Source organism: Dipteris shenzhenensis, chromosome 11 (assembly GCF_047967505.1).
Source record: "Dipteris shenzhenensis isolate YYH24624 ecotype China chromosome 11, Dip_SZ_1.0, whole genome shotgun sequence".
NCBI lineage: Eukaryota > Viridiplantae > Streptophyta > Polypodiopsida > Gleicheniales > Dipteridaceae > Dipteris > Dipteris shenzhenensis.
Window position 1 is genome coordinate 13645630 of NC_141606.1, and position 27758 is coordinate 13673387.

Sequence of the window (27758 nt, forward strand, 5' to 3'; positions counted from 1 at the left end):
CTGCAGTAGACATATGTCCAAGTCTGGCATACCATAAACTAACTGATGGCTGCTTACTAATCATAAGCATCTTATCCTGGACACCTGATACATGCAATGCATAAGAGAATCCAACCCGTGATCCCCTAGCCATAACCAGATTGCCTTTAGCAATCTTCCATGCATGATCACCCAAAGAGACATGATAACCTGCCTCAACCAACTGTCCAGTACTGATCTTGCTCGTAGCAAGTCCTGGTATATGTCTAACCCTCTGTAGAACAAGAATAGAGCCACTAGGCATAACAAGGTGGATATCCCCATAACCATAGACATCCATAGAATGATCAATGCCCATCAAACCACTCTCCACAATGCATTCCTGATATGCACTGAACCATGACCTATGAGGGGTCATATGACATGAAGCACATGGATCTAACATCCAATCGCCGAGAATGGGTACATCAGTGGCCAAGAAGGAGGTGTCAGACATAGACAAAAGAATGCCTTCATCACTGCTACTGTCAGTGGAAACCCTGGCATCCACGCCTTGAAGCTCAACATGCTTCTTCTCCTTCTTCATGTCATTCTTAACCTTGCTCTTCTTCTTGTATTTTCTCAGCCATTTCCAGCAATACTTTTTCATGTGGCCATACTTTCCACAATAGAAACATCTAACACAAGTCCGAGAGCTAGACTTGCTCCTGGAATTCCCCCTTGAACATGACTTGTTTCTACCAATTGATCGACCTTTGGAGTGCATATCAAGGCTGTATTTCAGCCCATTAGGACATTTCAGCCCATCATGCTGTAACATAACACTATCATGGTCATACATCCGGCATATACAAGTATAGAACTCATATGCATGGCAGTCTACACCTTGTACACCATCATGTACCTGCAAGTAGACTGACTTCGAGAGTGATGACTGAATGATAGAGCATGCTTGCTCATCCATGTCATCCCAATCATTCTGTTTAATGCTGTTAGGCTTGACACCTTTGCATTGAATGGGCTTATGCTGCCTCTTATGCACTAACACATCATAAATCTGCTCTTTCCAATACTGAAAGTTTGATCCATCCAACCTCTCAATATCAAAGAGGGCACTACCAGCTGTAGATGCCATATCTGTGGCACAATAGGTCACAACCAAAGAGCAGTATAGTGCAATAGGCAACCCAAATGACCAAAAAATATAGTGTTGTCCAGACCAATCAGGTCTCCAAATAAAATTGGCTGATCCAATGCTTAAAAGCACTCAGCCATAAGGAGGCATAAACAAGAATATATGCAGCCCAGTAACCTGCTAATGCCTGGCAATCCAAGTAAGAAATGCACTGAACCAAATGAGCAATGCATGCTCAACCAATGGCAATAGGAGCCCAGCTCAACTATCCATAAACATCAGTGCAGCATCCACCAATGCAAATCCATAATGCATCGAAATGGCATTTACTGCATCACCAATGCATCACCTCAAGCGCGCAATCCTTTGGCAACAAAATCAAGCATTCACCACCAAATGTGCCAAAGTGACTTGCCAAAATGCCAATAATGCCCTTAGACTGAAGTGAGATCCCAATCACTTTCTGTAATTTACTGTGAGTTCCCAATTCACTGTTGTGCAAGAGAAATCCCTACAACAATACCTCACAGCCACTTTGGGCAAAATAACACGTTGTCCCTGTTTTTGAACAGCGATATCTTTTCACTGAAAGACCGGATGCCAAAGCTGCAAACAGCAAAGTTGTAGCTGGTAGAAAGATCTACAACTTGTCAGTTGACCTCTGATAGATTGTGAGGGAGAGAGTGAGGGAGTAGGGAGACTCACTGCACACACACACTAGTGGGGATAATCACAATGAGTGAGTGGTACCTCCCCAAGTACACACATATATATTATGGATAAGGTAGTAACCCTTAAGTACATCTAAGTACAAATGTGTACTTAGTGTACTTAAGTGTCCTACACTAAAGTACAACATAAAGTACTATTTACATAGGGTGGCCAGTGCCTTGACCCCAACAACCTCCCACTTAAAGGCAGTGTGCCCTCAAGGAGAGAAAGAATATTGGCCTCAACCAATACCCATAAGAGATCTGCAGTGTGCAAACCTCTCTGCAGCTAACCCTTTGGTTAACAGATCTGCCGGATTGTCATCTGTATGCACCTTAACAAGCTTAATTTGCTTGTTTTCAAGCACCTCCCTGATGAAGTGATATTTCACATCTATGTGCTTCGTCTTTGCATGAAAGACAGGATTACGTGCCAACTGTATGGCACTCTGACTGTCACAATGCAACAATGGAATCTCCAATGGATAACCCAAATCTGCCATTAACCGAGATAGCCATATAGCCTCCTTGCATGCCTCAGTGGCTGCAATATATTCTGCTTCTGTGGTAGACAATGCAACGCATTGCTGCATTCTAGATACCCATGACACTGCACCTCCAGTGAAAGTGAAAACGTATCCGGTAGTAGACTTCCGGGTATCAGGGTGACCGGCATAATCAGAGTCTGTATAACCTTGCACTTTTGCATCTTGACTGCCGAAACATATACACAAGTCCTGTGTACCCTTCAGGTATCTCATGACACCTTTTACTGCATTCCAATGCTTTTTGCCAGGTTTAGCCATGTATCTGCTAACCACTCCCACTGCAAACGCAATATCGGGCCTGGTTGCAACCATAGCATACATGAGACTGCCACATGCTGATGCATACGGAATCTTTGACATCTCAGCTTTTTCAGCATCTGTCTGAGGGCTGTCCAAAGCACTGATTTTCACATAAGGAGGCAATGGAGTACCAATACTCTTCCCCCCTTCCATGTGAAATCTCTGCAAGACCTTGCCAATATATTCCTTCTGAGACAAGTATAGCAACCGCTTTTCCCGATCCCGAAGTATCCGCATACCCAATATATGGTTGGCATCACCAAGATCTTTCATATCAAAGGTCTGGTGCAATCTCTTTTTAAAGGCATGCATCTCATTATGAGATTTTCCAGCAATTAACATGTCATCCACATACAAGATGAGGATAAGTAAACTGCCATCTGAAGCTTTCTTGGTATACAAGCAGTGATCAATGTCACTTCTCCTGTAACCCTAGGTTCGCATGAATGTATCAAACTTATGATACCATTCCCTGGGTGCCTGCTTTAGACCATAAAGACTTTTCTTTAGTTTGCATACAGCTTCTCTTTGCCCTTCACTGTAAAACCCTCTGGCTGCTGCATAAAAATTTCCTCATGTAAATCACCATGAAGAAATGCTGTCTTGACATCCATTTGGACCAAGTCCATATCTGCATGTGCAACCAATGCTAATACAGTTCTGAGTGTTGTCATCTTAACAACAGGAGAGAATATCTCGTCAAAGTCAACACCATATTCCTGCTTGAACCCCTTGGCAACCAGTCTGGCTTTATGCCTTGGCTTTTCACCAGGTGTGACCTTAAGTCGATAAACCCATTTGCATGGCAGTACCTTCTTACCAGTAGGCAAGGATACCAATTCCCAAGTGCCATTCTTGTGAAGGCTGTCCATTTCAGCCTTCATAGCAAGATCCCATTGAACCTTGTCTGCCCTCTGCCTAGCCTCTCTGTAGCATGAAGGCTCTCCACAATCAGTGAGCATCAAATAATCAATGCCTGGAACAAATCTTTCTGGCTGCCGCGTCGGTCTAGTTGACCTTCTAACCCAATGACCATCGTCTTGAGCTGGCTGTCCAGCCTGTTCATCACCCTGATAAGGTGGCTGTCCCATGTCTCCTGGCTGCATTTGCATGTCAGGAAGATCACCTAACTGTGCTTCATCCATTGGGATGTCTTCTGCCATACCTGGCTGTCCATTAGGACCTGCTGCAGCATCATTTAATGGCTGGTTATGCTGCTGTTGTGGCTGATTTACAGCCTGTTCGTGTTGCCCATGATGCCTGTTATCATCAATAGTTACTTTTAAAGGTCCCTGCTGTACAACAGGTTCCTTGAACATGATGGTTTCATCAAACACGACATCATTGCTGCGTATAAGTTTTCTGTTCTTGGGATCCCAAATCCTGTAGCCCATCTCACCTTTGTCACCGTAACCTAGGAATATGCATTTAAGAGACTTTGGATCCAGTTTAGTTCTGTCCTCCCTGCGTACATGCACATACGCGACACAACCAAAGACCCGTAGGTGTTTGTAAGACGGAGGCTTGCCCGTCCATGCCTGTTCAGGCACACCACCACATAGTCTCTTGTTTGGTGACCTGTTAATAAGGTGCACAGCTGTCTTTACAGCTTCAGCCCAAAATGTGTGGGGCAATGCAGCATGTGACAACATGGATCTGACTTTCTCTTGAATGGTCCTGAACATTTTTTCAGCTGTACCATTCTGTGGAGGATCATATGGTGCAGACAACACCCTTTGAATACCCTTTGCCTCACAGAATTCTTGAAATTCTTTGGACAAATACTCTCCACCATTGTCAGATCGTAAGGCTTTCAGTTCTTTGCCTGTCTCATTTTCGACCAGTGCAACAAACTTAGTGAAAGCCTTGAACGTATCACTCTTCTTTCTGAGAGTGTAAACCCACACTTTGCGGGTGGCGTCATCTATGAATGACAGTATGTACTTTGAACCTCCTAAAGAGAGTGTAGGCATCTCACACACATCTGTATGTACTAGCTCCAAGAGCTGTAATTTCTGATCTGACCTTCTCTTATGAGGTATTTGTACTTGACGACCGTAGAGACAAAATTCACATTTCTTTAAATCTGAATATTTTAGACTCGGCAAGTAACCAAAATGAGCCAATTGCTCCATTCCTTTAATACTCATATGGCCAAGCCGGCTATGCCACAATGAAATCTTTGGCAGCTCGGTGGCATTTACATCAGAATGCGGACAATGTCCAGCATGAAGTGAGTACAAAGTATCAACCTTAGGACCCCTGGCAATAGCCATTGCCCCTTTGCTGATTTTCCATTTCTGATTGCCAAAGGTGGTATGATAACCATCGTCATCCAACAACCCTGTGGAAATCAAGTTTTTCTTCACCTCAGGAACATGCCTGACCCCTTTGAGCATTAACTGCTGGCCATTTTCAAGAACAAGCCTGACATCACCTATGCCAATGATAGAACATGCATGGTTATCACCAAGAAAGACAACTCCCTTTTGCCCTCCTGCATATCTGACTAACAGATTTCTGTAGGATGTCACATGAAAGGAAGCACCTGAATCTATAATCCAGGAAAACATATCTGATCCATCACCAGCATGAAGTGTATGAGCCTCCAGTGAAGAGGTGAAACATATCTCATGTCCACTGTCACTAACATAAGTAACATTCAGCTCCTCTTTTTCTTTGCCCTTAGACTTGCCTTGAGCCTTGCCTTCTTCGGCTTTCTGGTCATTCTTCTTTTGAAAACACTTTTTCTCAATATGTCCCTTCTTGCCACAATAGTTGCATACAAGATCACACTTAGAGCGGGACTTGCTCCTCTCTCTTTCTTTGTCTTTTCCACGTGTTTTGGACCTGCTGCGTGCATTCAAAGCATTTGACTTCCCAATAGCATTGTTCTTTCTGTTCATCTCTTCCTGTAGAAGAGCACTCTCCACATCTGCAAATAACAGAATGGCTTTTGAGTTGCTGGTAGAAGTCCTGAATGTGTCCCATGACTCAGGTAGAGAACATAGGATGAGTGTAGCTTTCAGCTCATCATCGAGCTTCAACCCCTGGTTGATCACCTGGCTGAATATGCTGTTAAACTCAATAATATGAGTGGACATAGCTGTCCCCTCCTTCATTTGAAGACCAACAAGCTTTTTTAGCCAGTAAGCTTTTCCCGTGGCACTTTTCTTGGCATAAGTATCCTCAAGACGTTGCCACATCTCCCACGCAGTAGGTTCATCCCTGATGCCTACAACCAGTGAATCAACAACTGTAAGCATAATGGTCGACCTGGCCAAGCCGTCCATCTTCTCCCACTGCTCATCAGTAACGTTGGGGGGCTTAACACCCTTTTCCTTTATAGGCTTGTACTGGTCCTTCTGCATCAGCACATTGTAGCATTGTGTCCTCCATATGTCGTAATTTTTAGCTCCTTCGAGCTTCTTTATCTGAAACAAGGACGACACGTCGCTGCCGGAACTCATGGTAAAGAAAGTAGAGTTTGACTCCCTGTAGTCGTGCAATTAAGCACTAGTCACTCCAAGAAAATTCCCCCGCAGCGGAAGTACGATCAAAAAATGAATTTGGTACTGTTTCAGTGGCACAAAACCAACTGAATATTTTTCTCCCACTTGCTGCAGAAACAGTACAGCAAGCTGTTCCTGTCTTTTTCGCTGGCGAAAGTGCGGTACAGCTGCGTCAAATCGCTCCAGAAAAATCCCAGAACTGATATAATAAAAAAAAAGCAGTACTTTTTGACTTTTCTGATAGTCAAATATGGTCAAACCTGCTGTTTGACAGTCCCGGACTGTCAAAAAAACAGTAACTGTAAATCTCTGATTTTTGATGAAAATCCCTGATTTTAGACCTCCATATGCTTCATAAACTTTCCCCCCAACTGAATTTGCAGTTTGGAAGTAAGGTGGCTCAAAAGCCCTTTGAATGCATGAAGAAAATCAGGGATGTGACCTCCAATTTGAGAGATTGACCTTTGACCAAACACTGTAAGTCAAATTTGCACTTTCAAAGCATAATAGTGCTCCACAAGATAGCCTGATGCATGTAGAGTGCTCCCACTTGACAAATTGCCGGTCAGGCTACAAAAGCCCCAAATTTGAGTAAAGTCAAACTTGGTCAAAATCGACCAAATCTGTACCAAATGTGATTGTACTTGCAGCAACAAGCTAAAGCATTTGTCACAAGCATAATAGCATCAAAAGCCCCTTGAATTGGCAGCACATTCCGTGCATTGACACAGTAAATGGCATCAACTGCTACTGCTCACACAAGGCGTTTGACTGCAAATCCATTGAGTTGCATCCAACAAAGCATACACTGCAAGTATCAAGTACAGATCTGTCCAATGCATACTCTCAGTGCCACCACTGTGTACAATCACTGGCCAAGTGATAAGACCTGTCTCAACACTGTTTGCGGCATAATGCCTCAGTGCGAGTGTAAGCCCTGCCCCAAGTAGAACACCTTGGCTCAAATGCCAGTGGCGAAAAAACAATGTTTTCCCGTGAAAACAGATAAACAGTAAAGAAATGTGCCTCGATCTGTGGTACCCTGACTGTTGGCTGTACGTGAAAGTCAAGTACAGCAGTGCTGTACCAGATTTCGAGAGAGAAGGGGGGGAACTGGAGCTCGACCGCGCCCAGCTGGAGCAGCCGCGCCTTGCAGCTCTTGCCTGCGACCTTTCAGCCCTGGCCTGCGCCGTTGCAGCCGCGCCTTGCAGCCACGCCTTGCAGCCTTTGCCTGCGCCGTGCAGCCGCGCCTTGCGCGCTTGCAGCCGCCGTTGTAGCCGCCGTTCGCGCGTTGCCTGCGCCCTTCGCGATCCGTCCGTACGGTTGTACGGACGTCGTACGGCCGTACGGATCGGTCCGTACGGAAGGGGTAGGATAGGGAGAGGAGGGAGTGGAAGTGGAGGGAGAGAGAGAGCCCGTTGGCTCTGATACCAGTTGATAGATTGTGAGGGAGAGAGTGAGGGAGTAGGGAGACTCACTGCACACACACACTAGTGGGGATAATCACAATGAGTGAGTGGTACCTCCCCAAGTACACACATATATATTATGGATAAGGTAGTAACCCTTAAGTACATCTAAGTACAAATGTGTACTTAGTGTACTTAAGTGTCCTACACTAAAGTACAACATAAAGTACTATTTACATAGGGTGGCCAGTGCCTTTACCCCAACAACCTCAAGAGCAAAATCCTTGTGGATTCTCAGATATTCTCACCTGAAAAACAGCTTCCTGCACATTGGTCACAAATAGACAGCAGACTGCAACTTTTTGTGGTTTTGCAGAGGCTGTACTCCTACAGCTTATACCGGATCAACTTGCTTCCAAAAGCAAAGTTGTAGTATGTTCTGTGAACTACAACTTTCCAGTTCGGCACAAAGTGCAATTCCGCACCAGGAAAGAGATATTCAGTCCTGAAAATGACTGTTTTGTCATAAAAACAGCAACAACAGCTTCCTTGAATGTTTGCTGCCCTTTATAGCACTCATCTGCTCCGGCAAAAAACAGCCCCAAAAATGGTCAAAATACATCCAGCAGATCACCCCGTATGTCAACTGCAACACCAGCAAAATGGCAAGTACAATGCCTAACCAAATCAGCCCCAAGAATGCTCATAGATCAGCAATAAAATAGCCCAAAAGCACTGGCAAAACAGCCCCGAAATGTGCTCCAAACGATGCTAATCTGACAGGATCTCAATACATCACCGTACCACCGTATGTATCCAACATAGGCAAATAACCATGCATCCAACGAACTGTCAATGCATCTCAACCAGGCATGTACCACTATCAAAGCATGTGTCAATGCCACTGCCAAAGTGATGTACAGATCGAAAGCTCCTTGTGCAAGACTGCAAAATGGCATATGACCAGTCTCGCAAAGTGCCCAAGCAACAGCCTCAAATCAGCCTATCCACAGCTAATGTCCACAAGGCGTACTTCTACAAAATGTCCCGCAAAGAGACCAAAATCAGCCAATGCTCAGCTCCAAGACCTCAAATGCAACACCGGCTATCTCCTAGGCATACAACTGCATCAAACATGCAATCCAGAGGCTCCCCAACAGCTCCCAGATGAGCTAGAGACAATGGCAAAGAACTATGCCAAGACTGGAACCTGCAAGTGCCAAGAATGGCTATGGAGCCAAAATAAGACCCAAATCTGCAGGGAGGAAACCTCGATGTGAGGTTATAGGTAGCACAATTGCAAATTTTTAGGAAGCTTGGCATCAACGGAATCGCAATCGGAGGACTGTGCGAACTCCACCACAAGTTGCATATGCAGCTCTCCAATGCTCCTTCACGGTCTCCTACGCCAAAGAAGTTGCTCACCAACTGACTCCTGGCTCACAGAATAGCAGCAACAATTGCTCTTGACGCCTATCTACTAGCTGCCCATGATAACCAACGCCTCCAACAAGCACACAACGGCCAGCCACTTGCTGCAAAGGATGCATCAACAGCCAACGATAGGCTCCCACGAGACAACGTCAAGACCAACGGACAGCGGTTTCCTTCCAACGCTAGGTTGCTAGAGCACTGGAGCGCTGGAAGATAACCCAAAGTGATTCTTGTAGCTGCATTGTAGAGCAAACAGATTTGGATGATGTCTACTCAAAATCTCTCCGTGAATGAGAGAATCAAGCTCTCCAAAGCTCCTGGTAGATCTCTCGAAGCAGTGCCCGTTCTCCTCTCACCGAGCTCCTCGTAGATCGAACGCCATGGGCTCTGATACCAGTTGTGAGAGAGGAGAGCACACACAAAGGAATAAGGAGACACCAAAAGTGGTGGAGCAAAAGCTACTCCAGCTTATTCCTCTATCATATATATATATGAGTATACATGGGCACTGTACAAGTGGGTGGGCACACTGCCCTTTACCCCAACATGGTATAGCCAGCTGATGGATGCTTTGTTATGACAAAGCAGATGAAGTGAAGATACAGCAGGTAGAGGGGTTTTGGGGCTCTATTTAGAGCTGTGGGGCAGCGAAATCGCAAGAAAGGTACAACTCTGAAGTGTACGATCGTGTGCTCTTGCATGGCATGCATGCGGGTGCAGCCTTGGAAGGTTTGCATGCTGCTTATCTGCTGCATGCAATCGCATGCCCTTTTCCTTGTTTTGCAATCAGGACCTTTTTTTTTGGGGGGGCGCGATTAGGACTTGACCTTATGGAGTTGCATGTGCATGCTAGTGTCAAGCTTAGTAGCATGTGTTGATTCTCTAAGCCTGGATGCAGTGATGGCATGCTCATGGAAAGCCATGTATGAAGATCTATCGATTTGCATGCAATGTTTGCATGCTCATGCATGGGCTGGTCTAGACCTCAGGCTTGAGGGTGGATCGACATACCATGGCTGGGAGGTGAGCTGTTAGCTCAACCCCTATGGATGTTTTGTGGGAGTGTCCCGCGGTTTTAAGGAATCAGGCTTAAAGTCCTATCCCACCAGGGTCAGATGTCACTCGACCTGGTTGGGGGTGTTTCATTTGGTATCAGAGCCCACTTAAAGCTGGAAGAGCCCTCTTGTTTGGAAAAGCTAGAATTCCCACTTTCACCCCTTTTCCTATTTAGGTCTGTTTATCCTGGAATAGCCATGCGTTTCTTAGACTTGGCCAATCCATGGGATGTAAACCTCATCCTAGTTCTAATCTCAACCTTATGTTAATCCATTTAGTATCAACCTTGTGTAAGGGGACCATTTAGTTTTTTATGTTCTAAATAAGAGAGGGAGGGAGAGAGAGAGTTTTATTCCTATTTTTTAGAAGATTTTGTTTCTTGATTTACTTGTTTATTTTTGCTAAGTCACCTTCTTCCTTTCTTCTTTATTTCTTGTTTTCTTTCTCTTTTGTTTACTTGACGTATTTTAGTAAGCACTGGGTTTGCCCAAGAGACTCCGCGGGTCTTTAGAAACCCAATATAGCTACTTATGCTTGGGCAGTGACTTTAAGTGTTGCTTTGCTCGCTAAGTATGTCTTCCTTTTGTTTTTCAAAGAGTTTTTGTTAGCTCTTTTTTCTTCTCTTTTATTTTTTGTGTAGATTTTTGGACTTTAGAACAACAAATAATCTAAATTTGTATGATTGGATATATTCTAGTCTTACAAAGGTATATTATGTTAATCCAAATTCTAGGCTAGACTACATCCTAACCCTAGATCCAATCCAAGATCATAGGTGAGCTTGGCCTTGATCCTAGATAGTCTAGTCTTGGTTAGGCCCTATGACCTAGTCAGTCCATTTATGGACATCTTCTACCTTGTTCTCATCTCTTGCTCCATGTCTTCTCTTAGTTTTTCCATCATCCATCACTTACAGCGAGACATGAGACTAGCATAGGAGCTACTGCTTCCCAATCATTCAAAGCTAGCAGAGTTTTTCCTTTAAGCAAGGCTTCAAGGAGCTGGCTACAAGGCTGTCTACGCTCATGTTTCAGGATTGCACAATCTATCACATAATACATTAGCCCATTATTCTTCCAAAAAAGTCCAATGTGCCATGGGTAATAACCCAGTGCAGATATTGCACCACCATACATGCGTGCACAAAAGCAGAAGCAATCATTCAAAGGACTTTATAAACGTGAAGACCAACAATAGAGGGAGAAGGTGAATCTCTTTAAAATAAGATGCTGCCCAAAACAGGATGAAGTATGAAGTGTACCATGATGCCCTCCCAAGGCATGCTGCCTCCCTGAGGCTCAGTAGCCACCCTTGTGCCGAGAATGCAACACATTGGATTAAATAAGAGGGGGGCTTTATAGTGCTTGGGGGAGCACTCATACTCCTCAGACCAACTGAACATTAGCATTTGTTAATCAAGCCATGAATCAAATAAGGAAAGTACAAACATTGACATTAAAATAACAACGCAATAAATGTAAAGGGTCATGACCCACATTAATGACGAAGGCGTACTTCTCTGCTATTAGGATCTCCTCCCGCCCCATTTGCCATTAGCTGTATTTTCCTTTTATTTTGGCAATCAGTGCTCTTTGATTTCATATTTTGAGCTTGTCAGAATGTAAGGCGCAATGGCCAACGAGTTACATTTTGCGACTAAAAATTTCTCAGCTTTGTTCTCTGGGGTCTGTTTCTTTTGTCAAGAACCACAGCATATGTATTTCCTATGCAGATAATCTGTACTAAAGTGCGGGAAGGTGATAAACGCATTGTGCGTCTTAAGGAGGGTGAGGCAGCTGGCCGACATGTTGTCATTGTGGATGATCTAGTGCAGTCAGGGGGGACTCTTATTGAGTGTCAGGTATGAATTATTTTTGTCATTTGTTTCAAACTTCTGAGAAAGACAGGGTGGACAAGAGACCAGTGAAGGCTTTGATTTGGATTTGAGTGCGCACATGTGCGTTCAGGCATCTGTGTGTGGGGTGCTTTTATGCGAGTTGGCTGCCTTTATTACCCGGTTTTTCGTTTATTGGCCCCAGCTGACACTCTTCAAATCATGCAGAAAGTCCTATTAGCACATGGGGCGGCAAAAGTTAGTGCATATGCCACCCATGGTGTTTTTCCCAACAGATCATGGTCGAAATTTATTCACGAAAGTGGAGGTGAATGCTTTTTATTAGCAGCTTATGATGTTTTTGAATCGAGTTTGTTGTTTTTTTCGTTTGTTTTATGTCATGGTGGAAGGTTTTTTCCCTCTTAAACAGAGAATGAGGAGCAAGGCTTCGCCTATTTCTGGATCACAGATTCATGCCCGTTAACTGTAAAAGAGGTCATGGGAAAGCCTCCCTTTGAAGTTCTTAGTCTGGCGGGATCCATTGCAGCCGCCCTGCATATATAGGACTCTCCTTGGACAGATTAGGAGCTTGGTGCAAAGCAATCTGAAAGAGAAGTTTTGTTCTCAGGCTTTTAGAATTTGAGTCAGTTATTTTGTAGTCAAGATACATAGTTAATGGATTGATGCTCAATACAAGTTTTAATAATGCTGAAATCGGCATGCAGCAATTTTGGGTAAAGCTTTTTGTAGGGATTGCTTCTGATTATTGCAATTATGATTGGAAACTCAAATGCTGCGAGTTTGTTTTGTGCTAACCAGGCTTACATGGAACTTGTGAGATTTGTTTAGCACTAAATTGGGCGAATATATAAATACTTAAGATAGGGACTATGGTTTAAGGGATTAGAGTAGCATGGCATGGACTTCAAATGGTCGTATTGTTGAATGACATCAATGATGTGGTGCAATATTTGATTGACATTATTTTATTGCCTCCACTGAACCTAGAGGCCTGCCAATTTCTCCTTTTTAACACGAGTATCCTGTCAAAATAAATTGTGGGATACAGTTGAAAGTGGCTTAATGTGTTTTCTATTTTGGTTTATAAATCTCAGCTTGGGCTGATTATTTAGTAACTAGACAAATCACGTCCTCGTGACAAACTCCCGTCTTGAAAGAAGGCAAACGTCCTCGATTGCTTGCAAACCAAATAAAAAGAAATAATAGTAATGGAAAAACCAAAAGCAAATGAAATGACCAAAGCTGAAATAGAAAAATAACAAAATAACCAAATCTGAAAGATAGCCAACAATGCCGTCAACAAATCAACCAAGTTTGAAATGGGAGCGATCCAATAGACCAACCAAACTTGAAAGGACAGCGTACCAATGCCACCATGTCAACCAACAATGAATATGTATATGTAGAGCCATGGTAATAAATACAAAATACATTGCACATAAGATGCATCATAACCAAGTGGCTAGCACACCAATCATAGAGGCATGGCAAAGATACTGTGAGCAATCAGTATCTCGGGTGAAACAAAATGCAACATCAAGTGTTCTTTAGATATATGAGCGGGTTTGTACAAAAGAAATGGAAGTACTAACTTCTCCCCTGCGCATCAGGTAATGCTACAGACACCTGGCGCTCTGTTGAACTTGAATGAGGGCCACACAAAGTGGGCTCTAACTTGAAAGCCTTAAGGTAAAGTTGTAACACCTAAGGAGTATTTGCTAACTCGTTCTCGTCCATCCACTTTGCATGCAATGATGAATAGTTACAAAATTTCACTAAGTAGCGTCATGCAACTTTACCTCTTACCTTCCTTTTCTTATGTGCTAGAATTTGCTCAGGTACAAGGATATCATCCATGTCTTCCACCTCTGGTTAAATCTCCGGAGGCAAATTTGTAAGCACATCATCTTGAAAAGGCTTAAGGAGACTCACATGGGAAGCATTGTGAATCTTCCTAATGGTCAGGTAACTGCAAGCAAAATGCTACATCATTAATCTGTTGAGCTACCTTAAAAGATCTGTAGTACCTCATACTCAGCTTAGGGAATAGCCGAGTAATACCCCGTGTACTTTTCAACCTTGCTTTTTGAAAACGTAGCAAGACATAATCACCTTCCTTGATGACATCACACTTGTGCTTGTTTGTTGCCTTTTTTTGCTTCGCCTGCGACTTTTGCAATGCTTGTTTCACCTTTTGATAAGCTATGTCCAAGCTCTCCACATATTTATTAGCTTCAAAAATTTTATCTTTTGTCTATAAGATGGGTGGAATATTACGTTGGCCTTCCACTATCTCAAATGGTGCTTTACTTATGAAAGAATGTACCGTGTTATTGTATGCATACTCCACTAATGGTAAAAACTTCTCCCCTTGTGATTGGTGCTCCGAAACATATCAGTTCAGCAAATCTAGAGTTGTGGAATTAGCCTCCTCCGAATGCCCATCGGTCTGTGGATGAAAAGCAGAAGAAAATAGGAGACAAAGTAGAACACTAGACGTGAAAGATACTCCAGTTGATGCATGCTTATGTAAAGGAAATAATATCCAATGGATGAATTGGCTAAGAAAAGTGGACATTGGAAGCATCAAGAAGGAAACTGGGCATTGGAAGCATTTTAGACTTGTTCCCTATCCATGATAAAGGTTTTGGTGTTGTGGAAGATTTGTTCCACCAAAAAAATTCTAGAATCTATAATACATCATCCAAAATTTTATTCAGTCAAATAGAATATAACCTCCAAGTCAATGCATAAAGTTGTGGAACAATTCATTAAATCTACCTAGCAAGGAGTGATAAATACAGGCATATTGGCTCATACTTAAGAAATTAAAACAAGCATGCCTTTAAGTAGCTCCAAAAGTAAATCCCCACTACAAAAGCCGACAGATTTTGATATAGCTTGCTATGTGCTAAATTCGGGTATAGTTGGTGAGCCTTAGCATGTTGGAAAGATGGAGTTGATAGAAAAAAACGTTGTGATGAATGCCCAAAGAGTACTGTAAGCCATGGTGAAGTCTATGGCATGCCTATAGAAAAGAAATTAATGGAAAATTGAAGATTGTCATAAAACTAGATGAATGAGGTGGTGGAAGGTCAAAATTTAGATATAGTTTAAAAATAATGGCCAGAATCTTGAACATGGAGCCTTCCCTTAATGACCCAAAGTAGTTTAATGTTTCATCAACACAAGAGATTTGGTGGTTAGTTTCATTTCAAGTAATGTAGGCTTTATTTTTGTAGATGTATACTTGCATATAATTTGAAATGTGTTGGAAAGAAATCTATCATGTCTTTGTTAGGTCCCAAAAAAATCTCGTGAAGTTTTTAAGTGGTTCTTTTAACCAATTTCTAATGTGATAAATAGACGTACCAGTGGTGAGCTATAGATCCTACCCTGTACGGCTACTCTTTAAACCATAAAATGTATATATGGTATATCACATGGAGTGAATTTAAAGCACCCTTCTCCATTGTGCATGGGACAGAGAGTAAAAGACAAAAAAGATAAGGATGCAAAGAGAACATGGGTTGGTGTACTTGGAAGAATTGACAAAACCAAGCCACCAGATTAGGACATTGTAGAAAAGGATAAGTCTTGAAAACCAATCTTGTCTATTCCCTTATAAAATTTTCATTTTATATCATTGTTGCATATAACTTGAAGCCATAACAAGAGAGTCAAAAGATGATTGAAAGAATTGAGAAAGTGCTTTCAAGTATGGGATTGAACTCTAGCCAAGTAAAAAAAGGATGTAAAAAATTAGGGAAACTAGGCAATATTCCATGGAAACCAAGTTTTAGTGGTCTCGAAACTTTGATATTCTCTGTGTTTACTTTTTTAGGCCCCATCTCTTTTCAGATTGCATCAAATGAATCTTCCTAGCTATCCACTTTTAATGCATGTAACGAGCCATTCTTTTTAGCTTTATGCTGAACTATCATGGATGCTTCTTCCAAATCCTATATGGTCCTTCCCTCCTTTGTCATTTCTTGTTATCCTTGCTTTTTCCCTCTAGCACAAAAGAACTAGAGAAACATCTACAATTTCGTCAAAGTTTTCCGTCTAGGGAATTCCATGTCATTTTCCCATGCTTTTCACAACTCTCCAATGCAAGAAATGTAGATAGTTCTCTAGTGCAAGAAATGAACTATTCAAATCCTTCCCGTTAATTCCCACCCTTACATCCACATTTTTTTGTAACCCCATTGCCATAATTGCCTTTCATTGCTAGATGCTCAAGCGCCACCCAAAAAAGTGGTAGATAGAGGACCCATTGACTAGGCTGGAAGCAATAGTGTGGCACATAGTCGACCCATTAATTAAGCTAGAAGCAACAAAGAAACACCTCAAATGGATCAAATGTCACATCAAACAAGTAAAGGGGTTCAAGGAGTACCTTAAAGATTAAGAAGTGTCTTGCACGAGTGGATAGAGGCAAACCGAGAAGCAATGATAAGTAGCAACATAGGCATAAGTGAATGCTCAGAGAGAAATAAAAGAAAGAGAGATATATTAACATTTCCAAGAGGCCTCATGGGCCTATGAGACAGTGCGAATCCAAGAAGTACCTCATACAAGCCAATAAGGGCTGAAGCAAAGGGTTCACTAAGACCCTTACTAAGAACTAAAGCTGAAAAATTGACTGAAAAACAAAAGCTAAAACAGTAACATGCTCAGCTAGTGAACAAAATACTAGAGTAGCAAGGTAACAGGAGTGTGTCAGGTGCTCAGAGCTAGCAGTCCTAATACGTGCTCAAGTTCCATATATCCAGGTAACCTGGTGGCACTCTGATGAGATGTGAGAAGCTCACGTATCTGTGTCTGTCAGGCTGTCTCACGATGTGGGGGAGAGCGTGGTCTCCTCGATCTCTGGATCTGGTGTGCTACGTCAAGGGTGATGCCTCCTCTCTGGCGGTCGCCTCTGAGAAGGGATGAGATAGACCGGACCTTGATCGTACGTACTCTGGGCTCTCTTCACATTGCATGTGGAGTGTGTGTCCCTTATGCACCCCTACCGTTGATCCATGATGCTCTCATCTCATCAATCTCCTCTCCCTCGGCTATGGCATCAGCCCATGCTACTATGATCACTTCTTGAAAGTGTCATGTGGATGAAGTGATTATCAGACCCCAGTACTTGGACGACAGACGAGCCTCATATGCTTTGAGGGTTGCCATGGAGCAGATGTGGGTCGAAAAGATATTTTACACACCCCCATGGCCAAGGCTATGAGGTGGAAGCTGCACTAACAAATGAGGAAATGGATAGAGAAAAGTTTGCAATTGTGAAGAGCAAATTAAGTGCTTGTTGTTAGGGGTTTTCCTTGCAAATTTTGTCTTGCAAGCTGTCAAAAAAAGGCATATGGATGAAAAAATTGAGCAGGTGATGGATAGGAAGGCAAGCTAGAGTCAAAATTTTGGCATGTTGTTGAAGTATTTTGTAAGGAGTTACCATGTATATTTGGGATGGAGGATGTGCAAGATAGTGGGTGGGTTGAGCAATTGAGTGAGACCTTGGGGGAATCGGTTCAAAGAGTGTTACCAATGTAGAGGGTTCATTTGGAATGGATAATTTCTAAGCAAGAGTTGTGGGAATCTCTTTAAAGTTGATAAATCCTTGAGGCCAGATGGTCTGAAGTAGAGTTCTAAGTTGATTTTTGGAGTGATTTAAGAAGGATTATTTGAAGGTGGCTAACTGGGTGTCTCTGGCCTATCGCAATAGTGTGTCTCTCTATTAGCGCATCTCAAGCAGGTAGCTCCCAACACAGACCTGATCGTGAAAATGTATCAATTGTGTGAGTGGGCCAAAGCCATAGCTGTCGTTCTTGAAAGAGGCAATGGTATCATCACCGAATCTCATATTAGACTGGGCAAACACATAGAAAGTGTTCCTCTGTCTCAATCTCCCCCATCTGGCATAGTGTGCAAGCCCTCTGCTCTCTGGATATGCCTGCAGCTCTCCCTACCTCGATCCGTAGCTAATGTGATGAGAGTCGTAGCTGACCAATGGCGATCCTCAGTGCATGTGAGACTATCCTGTCCTCAAGATACTGAGGTCTGATGACAAGACCGTGCTTTGAGATCCTCAGGAAGTGATCACGGTAGAACTGGATCTTGGTGGAGAGCTCCTCTCCCCCCCAAGCTCTAGATGTATGGAGCTAGACCCAATCGTACGATACGGTTGATCTCATCTCATGGGATCATCTAGGGTGGTGTGTCAAGCTGTATTGAAAGGGAGGAAGTCTATCCATCTGAATGCCGTGGCTACCAAACCATGTGGAAACCCATTCATGCCATGCTGTATCGACACCACTCTCCACTAGTCGCCTGGAGGACTCTAATGCTAGTCTCAGTAGTCTCCATTGGGATAAGGAACAAACTCTGTGGAGAAACGTCACCGTTTGGAAGATGGCATCAACCTGGAGGGGGGCCATGGTGAACTTTTCCTATATAATCTGATGAGGGACTGAGGGTTTACTCCGAATCATCATGGATCCCATGGTAACCTATAATCTCTCAAATCTCTTCCATTCCATTGCTGAAATGTCACTCCCCCTGCTGCGTACATGGCAATCAGTCTCATCAGTGTGTCAAAGAGCCAACCCTTCGACGGGGAGTCTTGGAAGTGTACCTGGAAGCATCACCTCTCTAGTCGGGCCAGAGCACCTCGTCCTCGTGTGACTCGTGCCGTGCCTGCATGGATCATCGTGAAACCTAGTCCAGTGAACACTATCCCCAAATATGTGTAGGACTGCACTATCTCCACAGGCTCGCCCAGGTATGTGAAACTATGGTGATGGGATACTATTGCTCGCTAGGTGTTGAAGATCATAACCTTGGTCTTCCCAAGGTAAAATGTCAAGTCTCTCTCTTTACAAAACATCTCCAAGACCTCTAGATGTTTCTATAGTCCCTCTGCGGAGGATGATATGAGGACTATGTCATCAGCATACGACAGTATCTACACCATCATGTCAGCTGGGAGCGAACCTTCTCCGCCTAATCAATCGATGAAAGAAGTGATCTCGTCCATATAGAGCTCGAAGAGAGTTGCTGACAGGGGGCAGCCTTGCTTTACTCCAATGGTGCTCTCAATCCAGTCTGATAAGCCTCTAGGGGTGTATATCTTCCCGTTGACAGACTCATATAAACTCATAACCCCCCAAATCATGATGGCTGGGAGTTGTAGTGCTTGTAATCTCCTGATCAGTTGAGAACGTGGGATAGTGTCAAATGCCTTATGAAAGTCTACGAAGCAAGTGTAGACTTTCTAATGCTTCGACTTTGCCTCCTCGATAATAGCCCTCAGAGTGAAAATGTGATCCAGGGTGGAGTGCTGTCTCCGAAATCTTGCCTGCCCAAGTGCCCACTGTCCGTGGTCCTCTGTGTGACTACTGTGAGTGCTCTCAACGGAAGCAAGAACGGAAGAGGGAGAGAGAGAAACAGAGTGCTACACAAGTTTTGGTGGGTGCAGAACCCCTTAATCTTCTTTTTCATTCATTTATATATGTGTTTGAGTATTGTACATAACCGGGGTAAAGGCACAGTGACCTTTGACCCCCACAACCTCCCCCTTAAAGGACAATGTGCTTTTAAGGGAGAAAAACCAATGAGCATACTATTTAATGCCCATCAATACACGACAATACTCAAACCGCTGACTAGGTAGACTCTTCGTCAGCATATCTGCAGGGTTATCATCTGTATGAACCTTGACAAGCTCTATGCGCTTGTCCTCAAGTACCTCCCTGATGAAATGGTACCTGACCTCAATGTGTTTGGTCTTTGCATGAAAGACCGGATTCCGTGCTAGCAGAATAGCACTCATGGAATCACTATGAAATGTCGGTACACCTGTATGAATCCCCAAATCTCCCACTAGTCGATCAAGCCATATAGCCTCCTTACAACCCTCTATGGCTGCAACATACTCAGCCTCTGTGGTAGACAAAGCAACGCACTTTTGTGCGCGAGACATCCACAACATTGCACCACCTGCAAAGGTGAACACATAACCAGAAGTGGATCTACTATCCACATGTCCTGCATAGTCTAAATTTGTGTACCCAAGTACACACATGTCTCCTCTACCAAAGCAAATGCACATCTCCTTGGTACCCTTCATGTACCTCATGATGCACTTAACTGCCTCTCAATGCCTCTTTCTTGGATTAGCCATATACCGACTAACAACTCCCACTGCAAATGCAATGTCTGGTCTAGTAGCTATCATAGGATACATAAGACTCCCAACTGCTGATGCATAAGGAACCTTGGCCATCATGGCCCTTTCCTCATCTGATTTGGGACTATCTATATGACTCAGTTTCACATATGGAGGCAATGGAGTACTCATTGCCTTCCCCCCCTCCATATTGAAATGCTACAATACTTTTGTAACATACTCTTTTTGTGAAAGCCAAAGGAGTTTCCTACTCCGATCACACGTGATGCGCATACCAGGAATATGACCTGCAAGTCCCAAATCCTTCATATCAAAGGCCTCATGCAACTTGGCCTTTAATGCATCTAGCTCATAAGTATTCTTGCTAGCCAATAGCATATCATCCACATATAATGCCAAGATTATCAGTGTAGAGGCAGTGATCAATTTCACTCCTTCTAAAACCCTAGGACCGAATGAAACCATCAAACTTCTGATACCATTCTCTAAGCGCTTGCTTAAGACCATAGAGACTCTTCTTCAGCTTGCAAACTAAATGCTCTTTGCCCTTTTCTTCAGAGCCTTCCGGCTGCACCATGTAAATTTCCTCATGCAAATCCCCATGCAAGAAAGCTGTCTTGACATCCATCTGCATAAGCTCCATATCCTCTAATGCCACTAGTCCAAGCATGCATCTAAGTGTCGTCATCTTCACAACCGGAGAGAATATCTCATCAAAGTCCACACCCTTCTCTTGCTTGAACCCTTTAGCAACCAAACGGGCCTTGTACCGAGGCACATCATCACCTATGACCATTTTATAGACCCATTTATATGGCAATGCTTTCTTTCCATGTGGCAAAGAAACCAAGTCCCAAGTCTTATTCTTCATAACTGAACTCATCTCTGATTGCATAGCATACTCCCACTTGCATTGATCTCACGCATCACAGCCTCTCTGTAGCAAGAAGGCTCCCTACAATCAGTAAACATCACATAGTCTACCCCTGAAACAAACCTATCAGGCGGTCTAGACACTCTAGATAATCTTCTCAAGGGCATTTCAGCTTGCTGTCCCACTTGCATATCAGCCACATTTGGCTCATCATTTCCACCAATAGATGATCCATCATCTACCCTTGATTGTATACCTATGGGAGTACTTGGTGGTACCATTTCATGCACATTTGGTGCATGGACAGGTTGCTGTCTATCAACATATGCAGGTGGATTCACATCTTGAAAAGTGATTCTTCTCATTTCCACATCCCTCATGGGTGCCTTATGCATCTTCTTCTCATTAAAGACTACATCTTGGCTGCGTATGATCTTCTTTGCTTCTGGATCCCAGAGACGATAGCCCATCTCTCCACTTTCACCATAACCCAGAAAGATGCATTTTCTAGACTTAGGATCTAGCTTCTTTCGAAGCTCTTTTGGCACATGTGCATATGCCTCACACCCAAATATACGCAAATGAGAGTAAGAGGGCTTCTTGCCACTCCATGCCTCTTCAGGAATACCACCATCCAAACTCTTACTAGGTGATCTATTGATCACATGCACTGCAGTCTTCATTGCCTCAGCCCAGAAACCACAAAAAAGACTTGCATTGGAAAGCCTGCATTGCAACCTTTCTTGAATGGTACGGTTCATCTTTTCTGCAACTGGATTTTGCTTTGGAGTACGAGCGGATGTGAGCTCCCTCTTAATCCCACATGTATCACAGAAATGCTGAAAGTCATGAGAGAGATACTCTCCACCATTGTCAGTCCGTAGGCATTTAAGCGTTCTACCTAACTGATTCTCAACCAAGGCCAGCCATTTCTGAAATACCTAGAACACATCACTCTTCCGAGCTATAGCATAAGCCCACACTTTCCTTGTTGCATCATCAATGAATGTCACATAGTATTCAGCCCCGCCTAATGACCGTGTAGGCATGGGACCACATACGTCTGAATGCACCAAATCAAGCTTTTCAAACTCTTTCTTTCTCCTTCTTTTATGGGCTAATTTAGTTTGCTTCCCATAGAGACAGTGCTCACAAAATTCAAAATTAGAGAAACTCAAATGCGGTACATAACCCAAACAGCATAAGAGTTTCATTCCCATTTGGCTCATGTGCCCCAACCTGCAATGCCACAAAGAAGTGCTTGGCTGCTCGGTTACTGCAATAACATGATCAAATACCCTTGATACATGTAAGGGATACAAAGTCCCACACTTGGCACCCCTGGCCAAAAGCATAGAGCCCTTCTGAATTTTCCAACTCTTAAAGCCAAAAGTGGTGTGAAAACCAGCATCATCTAGGTGACCCAGTGAAATAAGACTCTTGGTGAACTTAGGCACATGTCTCACATGTTTCAAATAAATGCAGACCCATTTGCAAAAGAAAACTTTATGTTACCTACTCCCACTATGTCACATGCATAGTCATTTCCAAGATACACACAACCTGTCTTTCCACTGTCATAAGTGGAGAACCATTCCCTATGGGGAGTAACATGGAATGAAGCACCAGAATCCAAAATCCAATCCTGGGAATATGCATCATCTGAAGTGGTAAGAAACTCTGCAGATAAACTAGACATGAAGAGAACATCATTGTCACTATCATGTGTGACTGCATTGATCTCCTCGATCTTCACTTTTCCTTTGTCCTCCCTTGGACTCTTTTCCTTTTGATTTGCACCCCAATTTGCATTCTTTTTCTTATCATTTTGCTCTCTTTTCAGCTTGTAGCAATCCTTTTTCATATGGCCCTTCTTGCCACAGTGATAACACTCAATAATCTGTGCCCTGGATTTGCTACGAGACATCCCTCTTTCTTGGGACTTCCCCTTGAACTGTGATCTGCCCCTTTGCACATTTAAGGCTGCATCCTCCTTGTTGCCATCCATAGACTTCCGTCTAATCTCCTCAGCCAACAAGCTACCCACAATATCATCAAATTTCAGTACTCCACCAGGTGCAGAGTAACCGACAGTTGTACGGAAGGTATCCCATGAGGATGGCAATGAACATAAGAGAAATATTGCCTTAGTCTCCACATCAAAATTCATCTTCTGAGCTTAAAGCTGACGGAAAATAATATTGAATTCATTCAAGTGAGAAGCAATGGAGACCCCTTGCTTCATCTACAGCTCAAACAACCTCTTCATGAGGTAAACTTTATTAGAGGCAGTTTCCTTTTCATAAGTGGCACACAGTTTCTTCCACAAATCTTTCGTAGTCTGCTCATTTACTACTGTGAAATAAACTGACTCTGCAAGATGAAGTCTAATAGTAGATTTTGCTAATGCATCCAACTCATTCCAATCATCCTCAGACATATTTGCAGGCTTAGCTTCAATCCCTGCCAAGGGTTTAATCTGCTCCTTTTGAATAAGCACATCCCTTATTTGTTCTTTCCACAAGGAAAAGTTTGTCCCATCAAACTTTTTAATGCTAAAAAACTCCTTTTCAGACATGGAAGAGGATGCCATGATGCAAATGAAGCAAAAATCCCAAATGCTAGTGCCTACAAGAGAGAATCACACCAAATACCAGGTGCACCCAAATGTGTATGCCACAATAGAGTGAAATATCACCAAAACTTATGTCTTAAAGCCTCTGGCTCATGTGCATATACTATGCATCCATATGAGCAAATCTGACCCAAAAGAAAATGCCAACTGCAATGGCAATAAGTGCCAAATGACTCAAGCATAAACACCGTCCACTGGCATATGCATTAATAATATCTCATCCAAGAGAGCATAGCACTATCAGTGCATCACCTCAATGTGTCAAAGCTGTCCCTCAGCATAAAATAGCATCCATGTGCAAAGCGTCCATAAAAATAGCATCCCACAGGGCCATTTGGGCCTATCAGCGCATCCAATAAGGTCCGCAATGCATCCAAATGGCCTATAAATCATCCACTGCAACCCAATGCACACCATGAATGAGCGCACACTGCTCAAACTGCAACTAGAGTGATCTGCATAAGGTATGCCCAAGAAATCATAGTCGTACGGTAATGACCGCTACTACAAATAGAACCTGAGATGCCAAAAAACATAGGCGCCATTGCATAATCGAACTCAGCAAGAAAATATACAAATATCTCTCTTCTGCTGGAACTCCAAAATCCCAACCGATGAGTGAGAAATGGGAGTCAACACTTATCCACTGCCATGTGGCATAAATCTAAGGTTTCAAAACCTTAGAATGAAATATGCATAACAAAGAGACGAAATCGAATACACAGAGATCTATAACTCTGAAAATCCTCCACCGAATCGCGTAAGAACCGACAGGTAGGGGTTTTTAGGCGTGCGGAACGCAATGGGACAGACGGTTTTGGAAACCGTGGTCTCAATCATTGGGTCCAACACACGGATTGAAAAACGTTTTTGAAAACAGAGCTATTTGTAAACTCCACTGGAGTGCGAATGATGAGCAACATAGAAGTTTTAAGACCTCCTGAGTTCACCGGAAGTGACAGATCTACAAATGGTTGCTCCAAACTTGAGTTGCAATACCCGGGCAAAAAAACGCAGAAACTGACATAGTGAGCCAGAAATCCAATGAAATGATCCCAGATTCAAGAATGAAGGTGTTTCCAAGCTCCTGAAGTGAAGTGGACACCAAAAGCAAGCAATAGTTGCCTCTACAAGTCAATACGGAGTCTCTGTCATCGAACGGTACAGGGAAAGCTAAAAAAACGACTTTTTCTTTGAAAACACTTAATAGGCTCTCAAAACCACTTCGCAAAGCCAAAGTGACTTTTCCAAAGGTTCCTCCAAGGTCTCTATACACTCGGATGCAAGTAAAGTCACCCACAAAGCTTCCCACAGTGCTTCTTCTTCCTCCTACAGAGCTACTGAGCTTCCAAGCATTCACACACGCTTAGCTAGATCACCCGGGCTCTGATACCAGTTGAGAGTGCTCTCAACAGAAGCAAGAACGGAAGAGGGAGAGAGAGAAACAGAGAGCTACACAAGTTTTGGTGGGTGCAGAACCCCCTAATCTTCTTTTTCATTCATTTATATATGTGTTTAAGTATTGTACATAACCAGGGTAAAGGCATAGTAACCTTGAACCCCCACATGCTAATCTCCCTCTCTAGTACCGACCCATATATCTTAGCCAAAGTATGGCCAATCATAAGAGTATGATAGTTCCCAGTGTGCATGGGATCGCCTGCCTTGTGTATCGGTACTATGGTGGTAGTGCTCCAGGTAGGTGGGAAGCCATGACATACAGCATGATTGAACAATTGTGCTAATATCGGGGTCAAGATCTCTTGCCTATGTGCAAAATGCTCAGTGCGTAGTCCCTCATGATCCGATGATCGTCGGTTATGAAGTCCGAGAAGGGCAACTCGTACATTTTGGGGAGTACACAAATGGCATGTGGTGGGCCTGGGCATAGAGGACATATTAGGTGGTGCCTGGTCTGGGACATCATATAGGAAGCATGCATATGTGTGCTAGACTGGGGGATCTGTGATGGGAATGGGTGACTTCCCTTCTGATAGGAGTCCCCATCTAGTGGTAGGATCTCCTCCACGAAAGGATATGATCACCTCGTCCATTCTACGCATGAGGAAAGCCCGCTTCTTACGCTATGTAACTCGGCGTGATATCCGATGTGCCTCTAGCGGAGTCAAGTGTCCCAATGCTATCTCACGTGTAAGGTGGACTCTCTTCTCTCTGCACTCATCATCAAACCATGGATTTTGGGGCATCTTCCCATTTGAAACACGTGCAGATCGTGTCATGGGAAAGGATCTGGCAGCAACATCCTGTATCACTGATGTGAGTGTCTAATGCATGTGCGAGGTCCATCCCATCCTCAAGTAGTACTGGAAGCTCAGAAGCCAGGTGGTCACGTACACTGGATTAAGAGCACGGTCAAAATGTATCTGGACATGAGCGGGTGGTGGAGGGGCCCTCCTCATGGCTGGTGTGGCGACCGATATGCAAGAATTGAGATATGAGTAGTTAGCTCCAAGTGGAGGAGGTGGCACCATAAAATCATGTATCCGTGGGGCCAATGCTAGTGGGCCGAGCAGGTAGTCTACCGTGCTACTTCCCCCTCCATGTGGGAAACAAGTGAGGCCACCAGATGATGGCCATCTACGAAGACCACCATATATGATCAAGTCATGTATGGCTCCCAGCTCGAGTAAATGTCTCCCATATGTTGTCACTAGTGCTTTTGCCTTTGCTGATTGCCTCATGATCCCCAGCTCTGCTGCATCCATCTTTGGTACTATGAGGGAATCCTCATCGAAATCTAATAGGCCCACCTGTCTGTTCCCAGTTCGTGCATTGAAGTCACGAGGAGGAGAGTGTCCCCATGTCTGGAGAACTCCGTGATATCATCATGAATAATCTCATATGGGCTATGCCCATCAATGGTGACCTCTCGTGCATAAGATGATGTTTCTGGGGAAATTAATGTAGAGAGAGAGAGAGAGAGAGAGAGAGAGAGTAATGTCGCTCACTACAAGTCTATGAGACAATACAAATTCCAAACAGTGACTTACTACATTTGGATAACCAGAGAATCGGGGAAGTGCACAAGGGTAGCTCCTTCCAAATTATTATAAGACATAGCTACATTCTAATGTTATATAAGTGGCCTTTGTAAGATTAGTTTAAGACTAAGTCATTGGGTTTGGATTTCAAGTCCCTAATCAATGCTTGCCCATCTTGAGATACCGCCCATTTGCTTGCCTTGCATGCTTTCTTTACTTTGGTTAGTTCACTATTTCTTTGTTTAAGCTAGGTCAGAGTGAGCTCCTCAAGTATTCAAATCTTTGTACCCTTCAGCTTATGTGTTTGTCTAAGGATCTTAACTCTTACAACCTTCCCTTTGAAGTAGACCTGTGCTTGTGTGCCATTTTCATTGATATTGCTATATCATTATCCTCACATTCAACTTGTGGTACTTCCTCCTTAAGACATATGATTGTCATCAATGCCTTTCTCCTGGTCATCATGAAGGTAGCCATCTTTCAATCTCCCAATGTGCAAGATCATCTTATTTTGTGCTTTAGTTTCCTACTCTTTTAGTTCCATATAGAGATCCACTCTATTGACTTTGTTGTTGCTAACATTAGTAGCCATTTCTTGCTTGATTGAGCTTACTTGATTGGAGATCATATCCTTCATCATGAAGACAAGAGTCGACGCCGGTGGAGATGCATTACCTCCGCATATGAGCTCTACAATAATTTCATGCCTCCCAAATTATTATAAGACATAGCTACATTCATACTTTGTTTTGCTACTCTTTTACTTCCACACAGATACCCGGTCTATTGGTGTTGCTATTAGAATCAAGAGCCATTTTTTCCTGGATTAAGCTCACTTAATTGGTGATCATATCCTTAACCATGGAGATAATTGTCAATGCTCATGAAATGCTTCACATTTGTGTATGACCTCTGAAACAATTTCCTCTTTTTATCACTCTTCTATGAGTCCAAGAACACATCCAGGATTCTCACACTGAGAAACCAAATTAACTAGAGTTTCCACAATAGCAGCAAAACCTGTCATGCTTATGTACTCCGAATAAAAGACTACAACAATCAACTTGCGACAAAAGCAAATATCTAGTACTTTTATCCCAAGGGCTACAAACTAAAGTTTG

The 27758-nt window shown here is 43.3% G+C and overlaps 1 protein-coding gene across 1 annotated transcript in view; it reads left to right on the top strand.

Annotated features, from left to right (window-relative positions):
• The window catches only part of LOC147896634 (Phosphoribosyltransferase family protein), a 60511-nt gene extending 47727 nt beyond the window's left edge, over positions 1-12784 (top strand). Inside the window, exons 5-7 of the mRNA XM_087381343.1 lie at positions 11816-11944; positions 12146-12245; positions 12348-12784. Of these exons, the coding sequence (XP_087237469.1) occupies positions 11816-11944; positions 12146-12245; positions 12348-12481 (363 nt within the window). The 3' untranslated portion in view covers positions 12482-12784. The remainder of the gene's footprint in view (positions 1-11815; positions 11945-12145; positions 12246-12347) is intronic.
• The last annotated feature ends 14974 nt before the right edge of the window (positions 12785-27758 follow it).